At 39.4% G+C, this 18,476-nt stretch overlaps 1 protein-coding gene across 1 annotated transcript in view; it reads left to right on the forward strand.

Moving 5' to 3' along the window:
- The first annotated feature begins 14,870 nt into the window (after positions 1 to 14,870).
- The window catches only part of LOC148411418 (ephrin-A5b-like), a 79,135-nt gene continuing 75,529 nt past the window's right edge, over positions 14,871 to 18,476 (forward strand). Inside the window, exon 1 of the mRNA XM_088435190.1 lies at positions 14,871 to 15,558. Within this exon, the coding sequence (XP_088291316.1) occupies positions 15,434 to 15,558 (125 nt within the window). The 5' untranslated portion in view covers positions 14,871 to 15,433. The remainder of the gene's footprint in view (positions 15,559 to 18,476) is intronic.

An 18,476-nucleotide genomic window follows, 5' to 3' on the forward strand; every position in this document is an offset into this window, starting at 1 on the left:
TTCACTCTAAGGGCGCCATCAATATAACCGCGGCTCCCCTTTAGAATACAGTCAAAGGGATGGAAACGGGAACGGACAACAGTACAGGTACTGTGCTGTGTAAGGTTAAATAATATAAGATTTAAGTAAAGTATTTATACTGCAGTAATATTTGTCTTAAATAATTAAAGTATAAACTCTTTTCACATTAAAAAAAAACTCAGGTTCTTAAACATGCATGAAAATCCCCATGGGGGGAGGGGGGGTGACACTACTTCATAGTTTGTCACTTATCATGGGGAGGGGGGTTCCGATCCCCATTAACCAAGAAAAACGAGGGGTTACTGTATTGATAATCTGCAGTGTCCACCTCATTGTTGTCAGAAGTGCTTAAAAAAAAAAAAAAACGCCTTCCAAAAAAGCTAGTCCAGAGCACTTTTACATTTATCTGAGTCTCTAATGATCATACCCAAGGGGCATTGATGTATTATTAAATGTTAAGATAAGACTGCATGGGAGCTTCTTGTGACTTGATCCGTGATTGTGATTTAAATTTAGATAAGGCATTTGAATAATGGTGCAATCCAAATGTGTCAGTGAGAGTGAAAGTAACTAGGGAAAGAAAAGTGGGAGATCACAAGAACAGAAGGAAAAAAGAAAAATTTAGCATTGTCACTGGCAGGTGTGGCAACAGATGACATTAGTGTGAACCCTCATTAAATGAGCTGGTGATAGCCACTGGTGACTTAAAAGATCCAACCAAACTCAAGTACTGTATATATACCACACCCAATCATTCGATTGCCTCTTTTAGCTGCATTCCAAACTATAATAATAATAATAATAATAATAATAATAATAATAATAAGAAGAAGAAGAAGAAGAAGAAGAAGAGGAAGAAGAAGAATGATTCCTACAAGTTTTCAGAGGGTTTGATACCCACTGTTATGTTTTCATTGATTTTTTTAAGAATATTTTTGTTCATCAATGACAGTTTTTATCCCTAAAATGTCCCTTACTTCTGCAATAAAATTTGTATGAAAACAATGTGAGCTATAGAAGGTAGTGGATTTTCTTATACTACAACAGTCAGAATGAAAAATGATGGTTTTGGAGGAAAATATTTTGATAGTTTATGACTATTTGTGCCCTTACATGTGTCACCTCTCCAAAAGGACACATATAAAGTAGGGCTGCACGATTATGGCCAAAATAATAATCACGATTATTTTGGTCAATATTGTGATCATGATTATTAATCATGATTATTCATCATGTTTGGTCAAACCATTCATTTAGTCCATTTATTGGACTTTTTAAAACAAGCAGTATAATACTGTATAAACAAGGATTGAGGCTTAAAATGAACTAAAATAGAGTAAATAATAATTATGGCAAAAACTTGCTGAGTGCAAACCATTGAAATAAATGAAGCCTACTTAGAATCAAGCACATATTACAAAAAACCTGTAAGAACACCAACAACAGCCTTAAACTTTTTTTCCAGGGAAAAAAAAGAAATTGAATTTTTGCCAATTGGATTTTCCAAACTGGGTCTCAATTAACAGCTAGTACGGTATACTAGGGGATGAGAAAAGCAGAGGCTTTTGTCATGCAAGCATGTGGTAAACATTGTCATCTAAATGCTTTTAGGGTAGAATTGAACCCTGATATCGCCGAAGCGCACTAGTGACACCAACTTCAGTGTTGTCATGGCATCCCACTCTTGACGCGACAGAGAAGACGTGTGGAAATTCTTCCAAGCCTTTTTTTTTTTTTTTAATCAGACTCCTCGCTTCTGTGTACATGCTCGCCGCTATTCACCAGCAAACACCAAAAAGCTATAGTTCGGCACTTCCACGTGGTAAAGAAATTCCAGAAGGTATGCGTTGCGGAAAATCTGTCTGTGCAAAGTGGCGCGCAAAAAAGATGTCATTTTGATCATTTGAATCAGCTGCATTGCACAACGGAAACATTGTGCAAAAGGATGCAGGATAGTGGCCCTCGATGACCAGGTTCAAACATTCCTGAATCAGAAAAATGTGCTTTGAGTTTCAGTGAATACGGATACATTTTACAAAAACGCGATTATAAGTCTACACCTGACTTTTCTGTTCCCTTATATCATAGCTTTCCAACTAAAACACATGGTTTGTGTTATTAAAATGATGACATTTAGTTGCAGTTATGGGAGGAGGTGGTGGGGCGGGAGCGAGACAAGACTGTGAGGCAATCCACGCATGCGCGCAGATGCAAATACTGAAAATTATATCGCAATAATGAAATGATTTGAAGTTCCTATTTATTTTATTGACTGTGGAATATACTGTCCATTCTTTATTTTAAGTCATCATGATTATCTGACTAAAATAGTATCTTCCACATGTAGTCATCTTCGGGCTCCGTCCAATTTGTTTTAAATGGAGGTCTCCAGAAACACTTGTTCAAGCTGTTTTTTACCAAAGTGATGACTGTGGCAAAATCAAAACGTGGAAAGTTTCCCTTCGCAGTGTTTCTCCAGCCCCACCTGCTGACATCCGTGCGTGCCACTACTCCCACATTTTTGTCTTGAACGGACAAGTCAAGCCGTATTTTCCTTTTCATAATGCATCAAAATCCACTGAAAAAGTGAGTCAGATTTTGAGTTATGCGGTTATAAGTTGATCCTCCAAATATGGGGATTTAAAATAAGAACAAAAAAAAAAAAAAAACACTGACTTGTACTCAGAGAAATATGGTTAATATGAATTTGTTATCGGTTGTTAAAAAAAGCTAATATCAAATGTCAAAAATCTGGCCAATTTGTACTTGATTGTCAATTTTATGAGTGAAACATAATGATGTCCATACACAGGTCTGTGAGACTCAGCAACAGTCTCTTTAGACCAACTTACTGCTGCCAAGCTGTCCTTCTGACAGGTGTACGTTCAAGGACACACTCACTATTCCAGAATGCCCAGCATAGCACAGAGCAAAGTGCCAAATTGGCGACCACGCACAGCGAGGCTTATGCCTGCACAAAAATCAGGATGCGCCAGCATTTCTATCTGCACCATCTATGAGAATACTGACAAGCTCTGAATTTCTCCTTGCAGAGCTGCATGCGTGTGATCTTGTTGGACAATCACAAACTATATATCTGAATATGAGTTAAATTTCCTCGAGTGATACTTAATGAATTAGAGGGAAAAAACAACTTTAATATCAGCTTAATGTACCCACCAACTCATGGCTTCTTTTATCCATTGCAATTTTCCGTACTGAATGAATATTAAAAGATAAAGGTTTAATCATTTTATGTAATTGCAGTTTTTTTCCTTCCGAAAGCCATTCAGGAGTCAGTAGCATTTCCATTAAATAAGCAACAAATCTGTACTTCTTCAATAATAATAGAAAGACAACTGTCATTCAAGAAATTTGCTTTTTGAAATAGTGCTTATTGTCATTACCCCTGGACACCATCCATTTATAACAAAAAAGAAACATTGCTTGTGATTTTCAATCATGTAGAAAAAGCCACAGAGTTACAATTTCAACTTGAGAAACTCAAAAAAAAACAATGATATCCTGATTTGGTGTAGTGATTGAACTTAATTTAAAACTACACCACTTAGAGATTCTGTGTTACTTTGATTAATTTCAGGAGAAATCAGTCCCCGAGTCTTGGCGGTGCTGCACTGCTGGGCTGGCACAGACAACTGTGATCCATCATCACTAACCACAGCTAACGCCCATCAGTTAAATCTCATACTTCACTGCAGGCTGCCTGCTAATTAGGAAAATCACAGCTATGCTGTTTTGGTGATGTACTAGGGCGATTCTCAACCAGGGTGCCGTGGCACACTATGAGTGTTGTGAGGGTTCCACAGGAAATTATCCAGGTTTTACTTAGTTTGAAAGTTATTATTTGTTTTTTTTTTTCTATTATTTTTTTCTGTTAGATCATCTCCTGTCTACTGTCATCTACTGTACATCTAAGATGTCAGACAGCAGTGAACCCATAATCTCTGTCTCGTGTCTATATATGCTTATACATTGTATCAAAGTTTATGATCGAGACTTGAGATCATCTTACTGACACAGTGAAAAAGGGTCTGACGAGTCCAAACTTAAAATATTTTGGGGAAATCATTGTTACTGTATCGTGGACTGGACTGTTACCAGCGCAAAGTTAACAAGTCAATATCTGTGATGGTATGAGGCATGCTCATGACATACATAGTAACTTACACATATTGCACAACAACCAGTTGACTCATAATTCCATAGAGGCTTTTCACTGTTTTTTTGCCAAACTGATTGTTTCTTTACATCGCTGTGTAACACTTCTACAACATATATGATTGGAGCTTCAGAACATCATCAGCATCATTTGCATAGCTGCCATTGTTTGGTACTGCTTTATTAATGGTATGCTGACATCTCTCATACCGTGTTCACACTTAATGCAAAATGAGGGTTCCACACCCCTTTTTCACTGCGGGGGTGTACAGGGAACTGATGCTTCATTCATGTGCACCGGTCAAAGAGAGGGGCGATGCTTGAATGGTAGATAACATTTGTATCGCATTTTAGCAGGTCGAGAAAAGAGAGCACCACAGAGCACTTCCACTTCTCTCCTGGGACTACACCCGAACCACTCTTTTTCTCCGACAGCACCTTTCTTTTTTCTTTGAGTTATATGTCCACAAAACTCGCCTGAAAAAAAATCAGTTTCATCACACTCAAGTGGCTGATGCTGTACTAAAATCAGTTCAGCAGTTCTTTCAAAAAATGTAAATACTGTACTTACCAGATATCCTAAGCTCCTTGCCCAATGCTCACAATTAGATTCTATGAGACAGCAAATACTAACATACAAGTATGGCGCCAGCCCTGTTGGGCGGCATGGCTCAGAGGTAGAGTGGTTGTCTCCCGGCTGAGAGGCTGTGGGTTCAATCCCCACGATCATCAAGACCATGTTGAAGTCTCCCTGAGCAGGACATTCAACCCCAGTTGCTCCTGATGCTGCGTCATCAGTAGGTAAATGTCTAGTTAGCATAAAGCACTTTGAGTACCCAAGGTAGGAAAGCGCTATATAAGTGAAAGTACATTTTTATGTGAAAATATATGTACTGAGAGCTCGTCGTGTTGACAAACGAGAGCAGATTGTTAGCTGCAACTACTGCATTGTTTTCAATAAAAGAAGTGAGCAGACTGAACCAGCGTCCGAGACAATCCTTGTTCACACACAGAAATATTAAAGTAGCTTTCAAGAACAAAGACATTTTTGCAGTAGAGCAGATTACAGCCCATGAGTCTTTCAGTTTGGGCTAATGCCCCTCACATGGCAACCTAGAGTGGAGCTTGTAGTAAATTAAACACGATAATGAGTAGGTAAGGTTTACTTTTATTTCAACAGTGCTCCGCGAAAATCCCCCCCAACACTCATATGCACATACAAACGCTCCTCCTGGTACAAGAGACGCCAGGCACACTCTCTCACTCGCTCGCCCACTCACTCACCTGCAAACTACACGTAACTGTCAGTAGGCACATACCCACAACAAATACGCAACTTACAAATATAAATACAAGTACATTTGATGATTTTTTTTATTTCATCTGTTTAATCTGTTTAGATTATATTTATTCCATTTTAAAATTTTATAATTTCTCCAAACTGTTGTCTATACTGTAGTCAAGTAAAATATTTGAATTCATAAAGCTTGTTTTTGACACAAAAGGGCAAATGCCAAGCCAGCATTGTGTCCCTGATATTGTCACCCATGCATCCATTATCTCTATCCGCTCATCCTCACTAGGGTCGCAGGCTTGCTGGTGCCTTACCGAGCTGTCCATGGGCAGTGGGCAAGGGACATGCTGAACTGGTTGCCAGCCAATCACAGGGCACAGAGAGACGAACTACAATTTGTGCACCCAATCACACCTAAGGACAATTTAGAGAGTCCAATACACTTGCCGTGCATGTTTTTGGAGTGTAGAGAGAAGTGCCTCAAGAGAACACATGCAGGCTCTAGAAGAACATGCAAATCTACACATGAAGGCCGGATCAAATTGGATTTGAACTGTAAATATGTATAGAATCACATTGTGACTTACCTTTGGTAAAACACTAATGAGAAGCACATCTGATATACTATCCGTGCCCATGTAACATGAATCATCTAATTTCAATGTTTTAAAAAGCCACCACTTATCCCTTGTTACTTTGTTACAATGGCGAATACAAAGGAACTATCTGAAGCCATCAAAAGTGTAATAATTTGCAAACACAAGAGCCCCAACAGTTACGTCTCCAAAGCCCTTGGTATTCCTGTATAAACAGTATCAAGAAATTTCGCCAACATGGAACTGTCAAGAACTTTCCAGGTCGTGTCCATGTTTGTGGCCATGTTTTCACATAATGCCTGACTTGTTATTCCCAATTAAGTGCATTTCCCTTGTACAAGTTGGTGTGGATCAAACCGCACCAAGTGTGTTTGGAAACGCATTGAGACCACCTTGAAAAGTGGGTCTCGGCCCATTTTTTTTAAAAAATAGTAATTTAGTTTCAAAACCAACATTAAAACCCACCAACTTCATTGTAAAGTGTCAGTTATATTTTCAGTCAGACATTCCCAGAGGTGGCTCCGGTATCTGATGTAAACACCGTCAGACTGACCTGACACTGCCCTGTCCCCCAAAGCTTGAAGAATGTCAGGTCAAGATCTTGACCGGCCAGAGGCATATGAGCTGATAAGTCTAACCATCTTTAGGTTTCAATCTATAGCATATAATCTTGCTTAAAGTAATCAAAAGTCCTTCTTGAAACTCCTCTGCTCAAAGTTCATAAAATACAATGCTACTAACTTTATAAATGTTTGGAACTTTGAATATTGTATAGAGCAGGAGACACCAATGCGGTGCCCTTCGTAATACTCAGTATCAAAAAAGTAGCTCTCAGTGTCAAAACGTTTGGTGTTCCCAGATATAGTATATAGAAGGTGTGAACCCTTTACATATGAAGTAGTGCCATGAAAACTATTCATCTACATTCTATACTGATTGGCGTACAGAAGCCTGCCAGTTTAACCAAGATACCAGGTACACCTTGGATTAGTCAGCAGCAAATTGGAAGGTACATAATTTACTGGCCAGATGAACAACCTATCAAATCCATGGTCATTTTGAGTTTCGAATTCTTCTCCTTTAAATGCCTGAGCTTTGAATTTCAGGTATGTTTGGCAGGTGTACAAGTATTGACCAATTGGAACCATGCCACTCATTAAGATCACAATGGAAAACAGTACAGTATTCAAATGTCAACAACTTTTAGGATGCTTAATACCCGTTTGAAATGAAGGCAAAGCAGATTGATTGAAAAGGGAAAAACATGCAATCATGGGCCAAGTGGTTGACTCGTCAAGGCTGATTCGGCTTGTTCAACTGACACCCTCTCATTTGGTCTCTGGAGAGGTCACTCTCCGCTATGACTTTGTGTAAGCCTCATTCAGTCCTGCAGGAATTCTGGGCCACACAGACCCTGTGTTGAGGGTTGAGAAAGGTCATAGAATCCTAGTGCAGGTTTCGAGTTTATTTTCAGTTAAGAGAAACATACCCAGTGTCAATGTGAGGTAGTTTTGTCAAACAAGGGGGCACTTGGGCTGGTCACGAGACATATTTACAGACACTTCCTGGCTGATTGTCAGGGTCACTTAAATCAAACAGTGAAGGATTCAGGGGAATGCTGGTCAACAATAGGGCAAGAGGGCAGCTCCATTTAGGAAATGATTCATGGGTATTAAAATTAAAACAAATTGAGTGAAACTTATGACTGGAACAGATACGAAAAGGACATAAAATGCGAATTTTAAGTCAGTTGTTGATTTTTTTTGAATGTGTGATTTCTGGACCCTGATGCTTCACAAATACACCATAAAAGTTGTCATTTTAGATGGTCTGTTCACATTTATATATGCATTGTTAATATGTTTTGTAATACATGCATTTCACTTTAGAAGTTTTTCAACTATGGTTCAACTGAAAACTAGACTTTGCTCACGCAGTCTACATGGTTCCAAACCTTCCAAAGCTTGAGACATTTCGGTTGGATTTACTCTATCCACTGCTAGGGCTATGGGGAATGATGTTACTATATTCCACTGAGGTACATTTTCTCTTTATCAATGTTAGCCGCTTAAGCTAGGATGTCAATCTTTGGGTCGGGTTTCAGAGTCATGTTACATCAACTGAAATGCATACTGTACAAAATCTTGATCAAAACATTTATTGTACAACACTAAAGTAAAAACAGAAAAGAAAAAAGTTTGAATTTAAGAATTTAACGATTATTTTATTATTGTGCTTCTTGAATATGATTTCAATTAACAAATGACTTACCCATAGTTGAGCAAAGCATTCTGGGGTGCCTCAGAATTAATTGACAGCAGTCATGTAAACCAACCAATGGACACGTCACAAAATTATAATCTCATTGTTAATGGCTCTAAGACAGGACACCCAAGTTAGATAGTAATATTTTTCACAGGCATCATCTAGAAAGTTTAACATTTTCTTTTTGTTTAAGGACAACTTGTAGAGAGTACTGTTTAATCGTGGTTTTTAGACTTTGATGACAGGTGTGACGGTCTGACGAGTGATGGAACCACAATTAAATTTTAATCTTGAAAAAAATATAAGAAAGACAGTGATGTAGAGTGGTTGGGGGTGGATATGTGACAACTGATGAACCAGCAAAAAAAAAAAAACAACAAAAAAAACACGCCCACCTCTGCATCATACCTTTGCATCACTAATTCATCTTAAGTCATTTCTTCTGTCTGTTTCGTGTATATACAAAAGAATAAATCTTATTTTCATAGTGTTTGTGATGAGAGTGTTCGCAACTCAGCCATTATACAAGAGATGGATGTCCTGGTTTGTTTGAAATATTGTGTTTTAAATGTATAGTTGCTGTATGCCTTTATAAGGCGCACATTGGCCTTTATAAGGCACACATTGTTTTGGTCGAATGAATGCCTAATTCTCAGCAAACTGACAATGTTTTTCATCATACAGTATGACACGACACAAGTGCTGGCACAGCAGACTGGAATTGGGGCACTATGGTTTGCCATGTTCAAGTGGCAAGAGAGTCAGAAGAGCCAGAAGTTGCTCCAATTGGACACGGATACTTTCTCCTTGCCAATGATCAAAACGTACAAATCTGATGAAACGCCAAACCCTGAACAGCTGCATAGTTAACATACCACTGTCAGCAGCCTTCAGTGGTAATGGCTCGAAGCAAGGCAAGCTCCTTGGGCCATGGACATTACTAAGTTACAAGCAAACACACATTGCTACAAAACCACAGAGGAAGCTAAGAAAGAAGCGCCTGAAGTGTGTGTGCAAGTATGTTTGTATGTGTGTTGGCCTGTCCATGTGAGTTTACACACACTCTATGGCTTTTGTGTGGATGTGAGAGTTTGTGTGTTTGTTTTTGGAGGGGGTCACATATACAGAAAGAGTTCAACCAGGTGCCACACACAGACCCACAAGTGCAGATTTGGTCAAGAATATCTCAGACCTCCCACGTCTGTCTGGGTCTCATCCATTCTGTCATCCTTCTTCCTGACCCCCAACTCACTATTCCTCGTTAATCTGTATCTATCTATCATTTTACTTTTTTTTTTTTGGTCTATCACTTATACTTCCGAGAAGAGCATTATTTAAGACCAGCTGGGAGGTTTCAAGAGAGATGGAGGGATAAACCGATCCCATGTGAGAGCGATACACATTTTCTTTTCCATGTGGAGTTGGCAATAGCATCACAAACAGTTGGAAAATTGGAACCCTAATACAGAGAAGAAAGTATAAGGAAGTCAATAATACTCAAAGTAAAACAGACAGAAAGGGAAACGCATGACTCATCAGACTGTAGCAGACATGCTGCCCAATAGAAAACTTTGATTTGTTTCTCCCTGGAAACCTTTTGAAATCTTCCAGTCAACAAAAAGTCAAATGATCTTGAGTTCAGGCTGGTTACCAACACAGATGTCTCTATGGAAGAAGCAATGTTTTAATAAAAGCGCTTTCACTGCATATGCAGTATCTTCCCAGGGTCACATCCCCAGTTAATATACTGACTCAAATGTTTGTGCTAGTCAAGCCTGAATGAGAGTAGCAAAGAGTTTATTTGTTTTTTTTCTCAAAAGAGAAACTAAAATAAATGATTCAGCTTTTTCTTGGTAATTGATTTGCCATCGACTACAACTACAAGTACAACTGCAACTTTCTTGATTTTGTAGATTGTTTCAAGTTGCTGTGTTTATTTTCTTAAGTGCAATCAATTGTGCATGCATTTATTATTCACAGTTGCTCATACCCATGAGAATGATGTCCACCTTTGAGATTTTGCGGCAAAGTCTGGGATAGGCACCAGAAAGCCTGCAATCCTTGTGAGAATAAGCAGGTATAGATAATGGACGGATGGATTTCGTATGGTATTTATCTTCAATTATAATACAAGAAGAGCATGACTTTCCTGGGGCATGAACAGTTTATTGCTATTTCCATATTTAATGAGGGCAACATGACTTTGATTCACGAGTGAAGTCTTGGAAAAAATTAATTAGTTAGCCATGGTTCCTCTTCTCCCTTAAAAGTAATTATATATATATATATATATATATATATATATATATATATATATATATATATATATATATATATATATATATATATACCGTACCGTATTTTCCGCACTATAAGGCACACCCTCAATTAATGACATATTTTAAAACTTTTTCAATCACAATATAGTAATACTCAAAGTAATAACACTAATAACTCAATTAATAACTTAACTGTAAACACACAAAAGAAACAGGTAAAGCTTACTTTATCAGTTCGTTCCCCATCTACCAATCCCAATCTCAATATTGATCTGTTACGTTCTTGCTCCTCCACCTCACTCTCTCTCTCTCTTTGTGAGCAGGTGGGTCCTTGACGGGAGGGCGGAGCCACCAGCCGCGCACCTGACCTCCATCTAGAATCACCGGACTATATAAACGCGACTGGAGCTGGAGGAAGCCGTCGGAGTATTGCAACTCGGTCCTGCGTTCAAGTTTCCGCGTATGCTTGAGTATCAGTGTAGTGTGAGTTTCTGTTGCTACTTTGTTGGTGCGTTTTTTGCCCGTGTCTGCTTTTGTTTGTTACTTTACATTTTCGCGGCTTCCTCCGGGTGGTGGCTTCCCCCTCGGTCGGACTACTAGTTTCTCGCCGTCTCTTGCATAGGTTTTTCTATGTCACTTTTTGTTGGACTTTACATACGGGTTGAGTTTTCTGTATTTGAGTTGCTACTTTTCCCTGTTTACGTTATCCCCTTCTCACGCTGTGCGTGCAACCTTCGTTTAATAAATCCCTTTTATTGAGTTCGTATTCGTCGGTGTCTGGTCTGTGGTGGTCCACTGTCGAGTGCTGGGTGTTACGACGTAACATGATCCATATATAAGGCGCACCTAATTGTAAGGCGCACCATCAGCTTTGTCAAAAAGTTAAGGCCTTTAGGTGCGCCTTATCGTGCAGAAAATACGGTGTGTGTGTGTATGTATATATATATATATATATATATATATATATATATATATATATATATATATATATATATATATATATATATATCGTAAGTAACTAGAAAGGAACTATCACATTCCTAGGACGGTATGTCACATCCATGTTGTGAGTGCGTGTGGTCACCAAGCATGGTATGGTCACATCAAAGCATTCACACAAGTCAAACGTAGCAGGGTGCTAGACTTGACTTTCGGTGTCAAGTGAGCTAAAGCATGGTTGGAATGGATGGCATATCGTGAGTGTGCCTTACAACTTGACATACATTTTACCATCTGGTATAAAATCATGCACGTTTTTCTTAACAATCCCCCAACAATGTGATAAATAAGAGCTAAATATTAATAATAATAACAATTTTATTGTGCTTGTATATATACGTTTAATGTTTTTTTTTCATGATTAAGCGGGGTGAATGCCACAAACATTTTATGTGTTTTAAAACTAAGATGGTAGTGCTTCATTAGAAAAATTGCACTCTGCCTAATGAATAATAAGAAACTATATGATCGTGTACCTGAAGCTACTCAAATATGCCCTTCTACGTATTACGACAATCTGTGAACTTCACAATTCCTTACATTTTTTTTTTTTTTACCATAAACACTCAGAAACATCAATTAATGAGTGAAAAATATCTATTTTGGATTATTTTTCTGAAGCTTCTATCTATTAAGTATATTTGAAAATGTGTTTACTCTGATCTAAAATCTTTGGTGTATATTGAAAAATACTAAACAAGCAGGTCATCAAAATCAATTGACGGCAACATATGCCCAGTTGGTGTTTCTTCTATTTTTATGCTGCTTTGGCATTTTGTTAAGTGTCTCTTTGTCCCAGAGTTTTGAAACCACCCTATTACTTTGAACCTGTGTTGCAATCAAGACTACAGGATGTTTATCTATGGGGAACTCTCTTTACAAGACTGAAATATTATTTTTCATTCTACTTTTGAGTAAATGATGGAAGTTCAAGGTACTTGTGAGGCTTGTGTCACAATATAAATGGTTTATCACAGATTTCATTAGAAAAAAATGGAACAGAAAAGATCAGTCATGGCTGCCTGATGGCTGACCTCTCCCCTCCTCATAATGTCATATGTACTTCATCTGGAGAATATCATTGCGCTTGTGAGTGTGATGCCTCGATCATGAGAAACATTGGCATGCGCTTTTGCAGTTTGTGCTGGCAGACCCACTGACCCTAATTTATAATGACTCTATTGTCTTGGGGAACACAGACGTTTATCAAGCATAAATGAAGTAGGACAGCTACTTTAGCAGGGGAGATGAGGTGATTATTGCTCATGCAATAGTCTGCCATACCAAGCCGGATGATCTGCCCCATGTTCGCACACAACACACACTCCCACACAAAAGAATCACGCATGCAAGCTCATCAAGACTCACGGCCGCATGCCTGTGGTTACTCAATTTATGCATTTACGTGACACACGCATGGCTGCAAGCACACGCACACTGGCTGACACCCAAAAAAACACGGTGTGGAGTGTGGTTTACTGTAAACAAAGCCCACAGAGATGATAATTGACAGCTTTCAGGTCAGCTACACAACGTTTATGTCTCTTTGATTGAAATTATTCCAGCCTATTTGGGGTCAGCTGTTCATCTGTGGGGTCTTCTGATAGACTTTTGTGTTTTGAACCATTCATAAAAATGCTTACTCGAAAAAAGCTGAATGTTTATTAGACCAGTCAGTAACCGTCATTAACTGCTACCGCTTTTGTTGGTATTTAATTATGGTCAACTGTATTTACTTTGCATGGACAAAAGTATTAGGCCAGTAGCAAGAGGAACCCCAAATCAATCTTGATAGAGATTATAGTTCATAACTATTCATTATATGTTTCCACCACGTATGCCTAATAAAGTGGGGCATCTGGGATCCCTTTCAATTTTACTTCACATTGATGGAATTTGCCCATATATATGAACCCTCACATATTTTCATAATCTATTTTGGTTTGTGCATTCAGTCATTCCACTGCTTATGCTAAACAGTGACATTGGAGGTCAACGATTGGTAGATATAAGTGCTTTAGTGCTTTATTAAAGGTTCCATTACCTGGAATTAATTATAATTTGGAGAAGATGCAATAATGCGTCATGCTGTTGGAATACAAGAAAAGCCAAGAATCCACTTAAGCCCTGCAGGGAGAACAGGCAAAACTCACAAAGCAAGCTGAGATTCAAACACAAAACCTCAGAACGGTGAGGCCGACCAGCAACTAACCTTTTCCATTATACTGAGCCCCCCCTCCCCACACACACACACACACACACACACACACACCAGACGCACACGCATCCTCCCGTCAAACCAAACAACATTTATGCTTATTAGTTTACATATTCTAACTTTCGCTTTTGACGACGAAGCAATATCCATGCAGAAAAACACACAACAAACAAACAAAAAACAACTTGTGGATTCAAACACGCACGCTGTTTCCATGATCACCACTGCGTGGCGCAGTGAATCACGAAGCAAAAAGCTGCGCTGCAGTGACGTTCCTCGGATTTGAAACCTATGGGAATATTTCATGCAGCAAGGAAAAGAAAGAGAAACCCACAGGAAACAAGCAATGAATGCGTAACATTGTGTTTTGTGTTTGTTGTTGACTGTAATTATCCATGCTTGTGAGATTGTTGATCTGTGAATCATCCTCCCCACTTTCCAATTAAAAAGATGATGCCAGTGTGGCGCATGTAAGTGAAAGAAACGTAAAAGCCAATAGAACGTAAGACTTTAAATTACAAGCAAGTATAAAATAGAAGGGGGTTTTGAAAACCAAAATATAAAACGCTACCTCCGTATTGTGCTAAGAGGCTGTCAAAAGAGGCTCGTTATGCTTTAATGTTTACAATATGATCCGTTAGGGAATCTGAGACGCACCCCGCAAAGAGAGACGCTATCATTGTACACGAAACCGCCGTAATTTAAAATCTAAACGTGCGAGCTCGAAACTGTGTACTGTAAAAAATGATGCTCGGGATGCTTTAAAACGTGTTCGTACGAACGGAGAACGCATTGTGGGTGCACGCGGGAATCAAAGCCTTTAAATTCTCATTGTTTACCTCGGAAAACCTTCGGTTTGAATTCGGAGATACGTACTACATTGAGGAACCAGGAGCAGCCCGCAGTGCCCGCATGTGGACACTTTTTGCAGCAGGCTACGGCTGGTACCTAAGCGCGGAGCGAGATAGAGTGCGCGACAGGGGGCGGGGGTGAAGATGGGGGGTTGGTCCTGGGGAGCATGGCTGCAAGATCCAAAGCTCACACTTGGTCTGCTTCCTTCTTGGTTGCTAACACCGCTTCTCGCCCGCTCTCGAACGTGTGACACGGACCTTGGACGTTCCGGTTTGGAGCTTCCCTGGTTGTGAACGTGTGGCGGTGGGAAGCACTTTCGGTTTGCATCCACGCGTTGAGCGATTCCCCCTTATTAGTGTTTTTTTTTTTCGTCGGCTTCTTGGTGAGTAACATCGGCTGAAGATCTACAGCTGTGACGATTCCAACGAAAATGGCAGCATAAGGACTATATTTCCTGTCTTTATTTCTACCCTGTGGAGCATTTTTTTGCGATTTTCTGCACTCTGTTTCACGTGCCCCCCCAGAGAGATTTACTGCGCAAGTTGGGCAAACAGAGTTCGTGTCAACTTAATTTTACTTTTATGAAGAAAAGAGACACATTGCTGTTTAATCAGAGAAAGAGGAAGATTTGTGAACTAACTTCAGAGGTCAACGGACTTGACTTCAAGTAGCATCCATCACAACCTTTAAATCAAAGAAGGACTGTCGTCGGTTTGGCTTCATTGCAAACATGCCGCAAGTGGAAATGATCTCCGTCCTCGTGCTCATCTTCGGGGTGTGTGTGTACGCTCAGGACCCGGCTTCCAAGGTGGTGTCCGACCGCTACGCCGTCTTCTGGAACCGCACCAACCCCAAGTAAGTGCTCCTCCGTCGGCTTTCTTTGCTCGGACTCACCGGCTGACAAAACCCAGTGAAGGTGGAAGAGTAACACATTTGCTTAATCGCAAATAAAATGATTTTACAACACAGAAAAGTAGTGCAGTTCTTTCAATAGAAGATGCGTTTACATTAACATGATCATGAAGTTGAAATTATGCAAGTTGCGTTCCTCGTGGACTCACGGGATGAATCGTATTTCCCTTTCGGGGGAAGCAGAAAAGTGTGCCTACTACTAACAGCTGACTCGTAATACTTCTTTCTCACTGTGCGCTTTCGCGCACCATTACACATTCAATATTCTGCTTTACGCTTCTTCACATTTGGAAATCAAACGTGCGATGAGTAATAACTCTCGTTTACTGAGAACAAGTTTGTTTAGGTTTTTATATTAGTGCAAAACATCTATCTATCTATCTATCTATCTATCTATCTATCTATCTATCTATCTATCTATCTATCTATCTATCTATCTATCTATGAATGATTGGGTGTAACTTTTTTTTTTTACTTATTTGTTTTACTATGCATCCTCCATTGCTTTGAAATATGCACAAAACAGTAAATCAATGTTATTAATAAGAATGATTATTGTTAGGAATAAAATGTCCATATTTTCTTGAGGACAAGAAACGGCTTTGGTGATATTCAGAATCAAAACACTCAACAAGCCATCTGGTGTGTGTGTTTTGCCAATGTTGAGAGATAGCCTCTTAGCCCATACATTGACAGCATGTTGGAGATACAAATGCAAATACAGTGGTAAGATCAAAGGTAGGGATGGGCTTCTAAAAGGCAGATATTTGTAGCTGATAACAGCTCTCTGTTGCACTTGCTGGCTCTCGTCCTTATTCTTGGCCTTCAAACTATTCCCAAGTCTGGTTTCTTGGCTGTCATACCCCCCTTCCCCCGAAACCCATACCGCCTTTACCCCCTCCGCCCGGCTCAAGCTGGGGCAGACAATGAGGGGGCATACAGGGGCATTTTAGCGTCGGCCAAGACACAGCATGATGTTGGGTCTCGTGAGAGATCCACACATGCTGAGGTCACACACTTGGTAGTAACCAAGCAAGCTCCAGGTTAAGCAGCGCGGAGAAGACCCGTTGTCAGGGTCAAAACCGGGGCAGTACCTCCAGCTATGGGGGGCCCAGTGACGGTTTCAGCATGGCACCCTGCCTGGGCTTTGTCTAGATAGAAAGGCAGCTAAATAAATGAGTAACTCCAAATGACTTTGTCCCTTTCACATTCATGACTTTAATTTAAAGATGACCTGAGCTGCATAATGTAGGATAGGAGCATTCATAAAGCCCAGTTCCTTTCTGACCTTCAGTATTCCATACATGCTTGTGTTGCCCGTAACCCTGCTGCTTAATGTAACCGCAGCCGCCGTTGGAGCTCTGAGAACCTGCTGCGTTTGAGTCCCAACTTCAAGATTAGCTTTCTTACCCCCTTCTTCTGCTATCTCCGCGGCGCATTTGTCCAAAGTGAGGCGGAATAGCATCCAGAGCAGTAGTCAATACTCAGCCATTCATGACATTCACAACAGGGGCATTGGAATTGAAATGGGAAGCGAGTCGTAAAATACGGAATTACAAAATATTTTCGTTTGCATTGTTTCAAAGGGGCAAACAAGAAGCCTTATTGTACGTTCGATAAACATTCATCAATGCGATGCTTTGATGCGCGGGAAACGTCATTCCTTGCATTGATGCATGCTACTGATAAGACTCAGACAGCAAGACTGAGGAGGGATTTTCAAACGGAGGATGTTTCAGCTTTGCCCAGTGTTTGAAAAGCTTCCGCAATGACAGTGGAGCTCATAAAAGTGAATGGAGTTATACTGTGCAGGATTCTCTGCACCTAGAAATTTTGTTTGGGAAAAACTCATGAGAATGATGAGAGTAATGTGACTCCTCATGTTTTATGATGCCAAATCCTCCAAAATGGACTTTGTTGAACAGTTTGGTTGGTACAGAGGGAGCAAGAAAACATGATTTTGAACTGTTTAACATTGTTTGCTCCCCGCAAGAGCTGATACATTACTCAAGGGCTGCCGCATGCACCGTATCTTGTGCCTCTTCTGTAGTTGCTATGCAGATTCAGACAATCTGGCGATGGTACTGGTTGCGGGTATTTTAGCAACGTGGAATGGCGAGAAAACCTCTTTTCAACGATGTGCAGTGTAAAAATGCACGTTTATAACTATGAAAATTACTTACATTATCAGAATACCTTTTACTAGTGCACACATACATCCGCTTTTAGTCCTAAATGTAAATGTTTTATTCTAAGGTTTTGATTTGTTCTAACTCGGGTTTTAAAATGGTATAATGTTAAAATTGTCTTCATTTGTCAGCTGAACTTTGTTAGCATTGGAAAAAAACATTGAAAAGAGTCACCAGTACAAAAATAGACAAATAGACTTTGCTGATTACTTTAGAACGTTGCTTGGCGACTCTTGGAAAATAAAAACGATCTTCGCACTTACGGGAAAATAATTGCGTCAAAGTATAAAAGAAAGTTATTAAAACAGTCTTTGAAAATAAATGTTATTTTATTTGATGATTCTGTGGTAATTTCAATATTTCAAATAAATATCCATTACAAGCTTTGTTGAAAAGTTGTTTGAAAATGCAATTAATCACAGTTTTGAAAGATTTGTGATTATTTAAAAAAAGAATCATTTGTCGTCACAATTTTTTTATGCAATTTTTATTCATTTGGTCAAGTTTTGTTTTTTAGATTGTGAGGTCACGTCAACATGCGGTACAGTCACTTTTTGCTATCTTGTTGATAAGCCGCTTCAAAACAAGGGGAAAAATGAAACAGAAATATAATAACTTTGTGATGTAAGAACAAACCTATCCTTGCATCAATGAAATTTCATGTGCTTAATT

Source organism: Hippichthys cyanospilos, chromosome 15 (assembly GCF_059441005.1).
Source record: "Hippichthys cyanospilos isolate Australia breed blue-spotted pipefish chromosome 15, RoL_Hcya_1.0, whole genome shotgun sequence".
Lineage (NCBI taxonomy): Eukaryota > Metazoa > Chordata > Actinopteri > Syngnathiformes > Syngnathidae > Hippichthys > Hippichthys cyanospilos.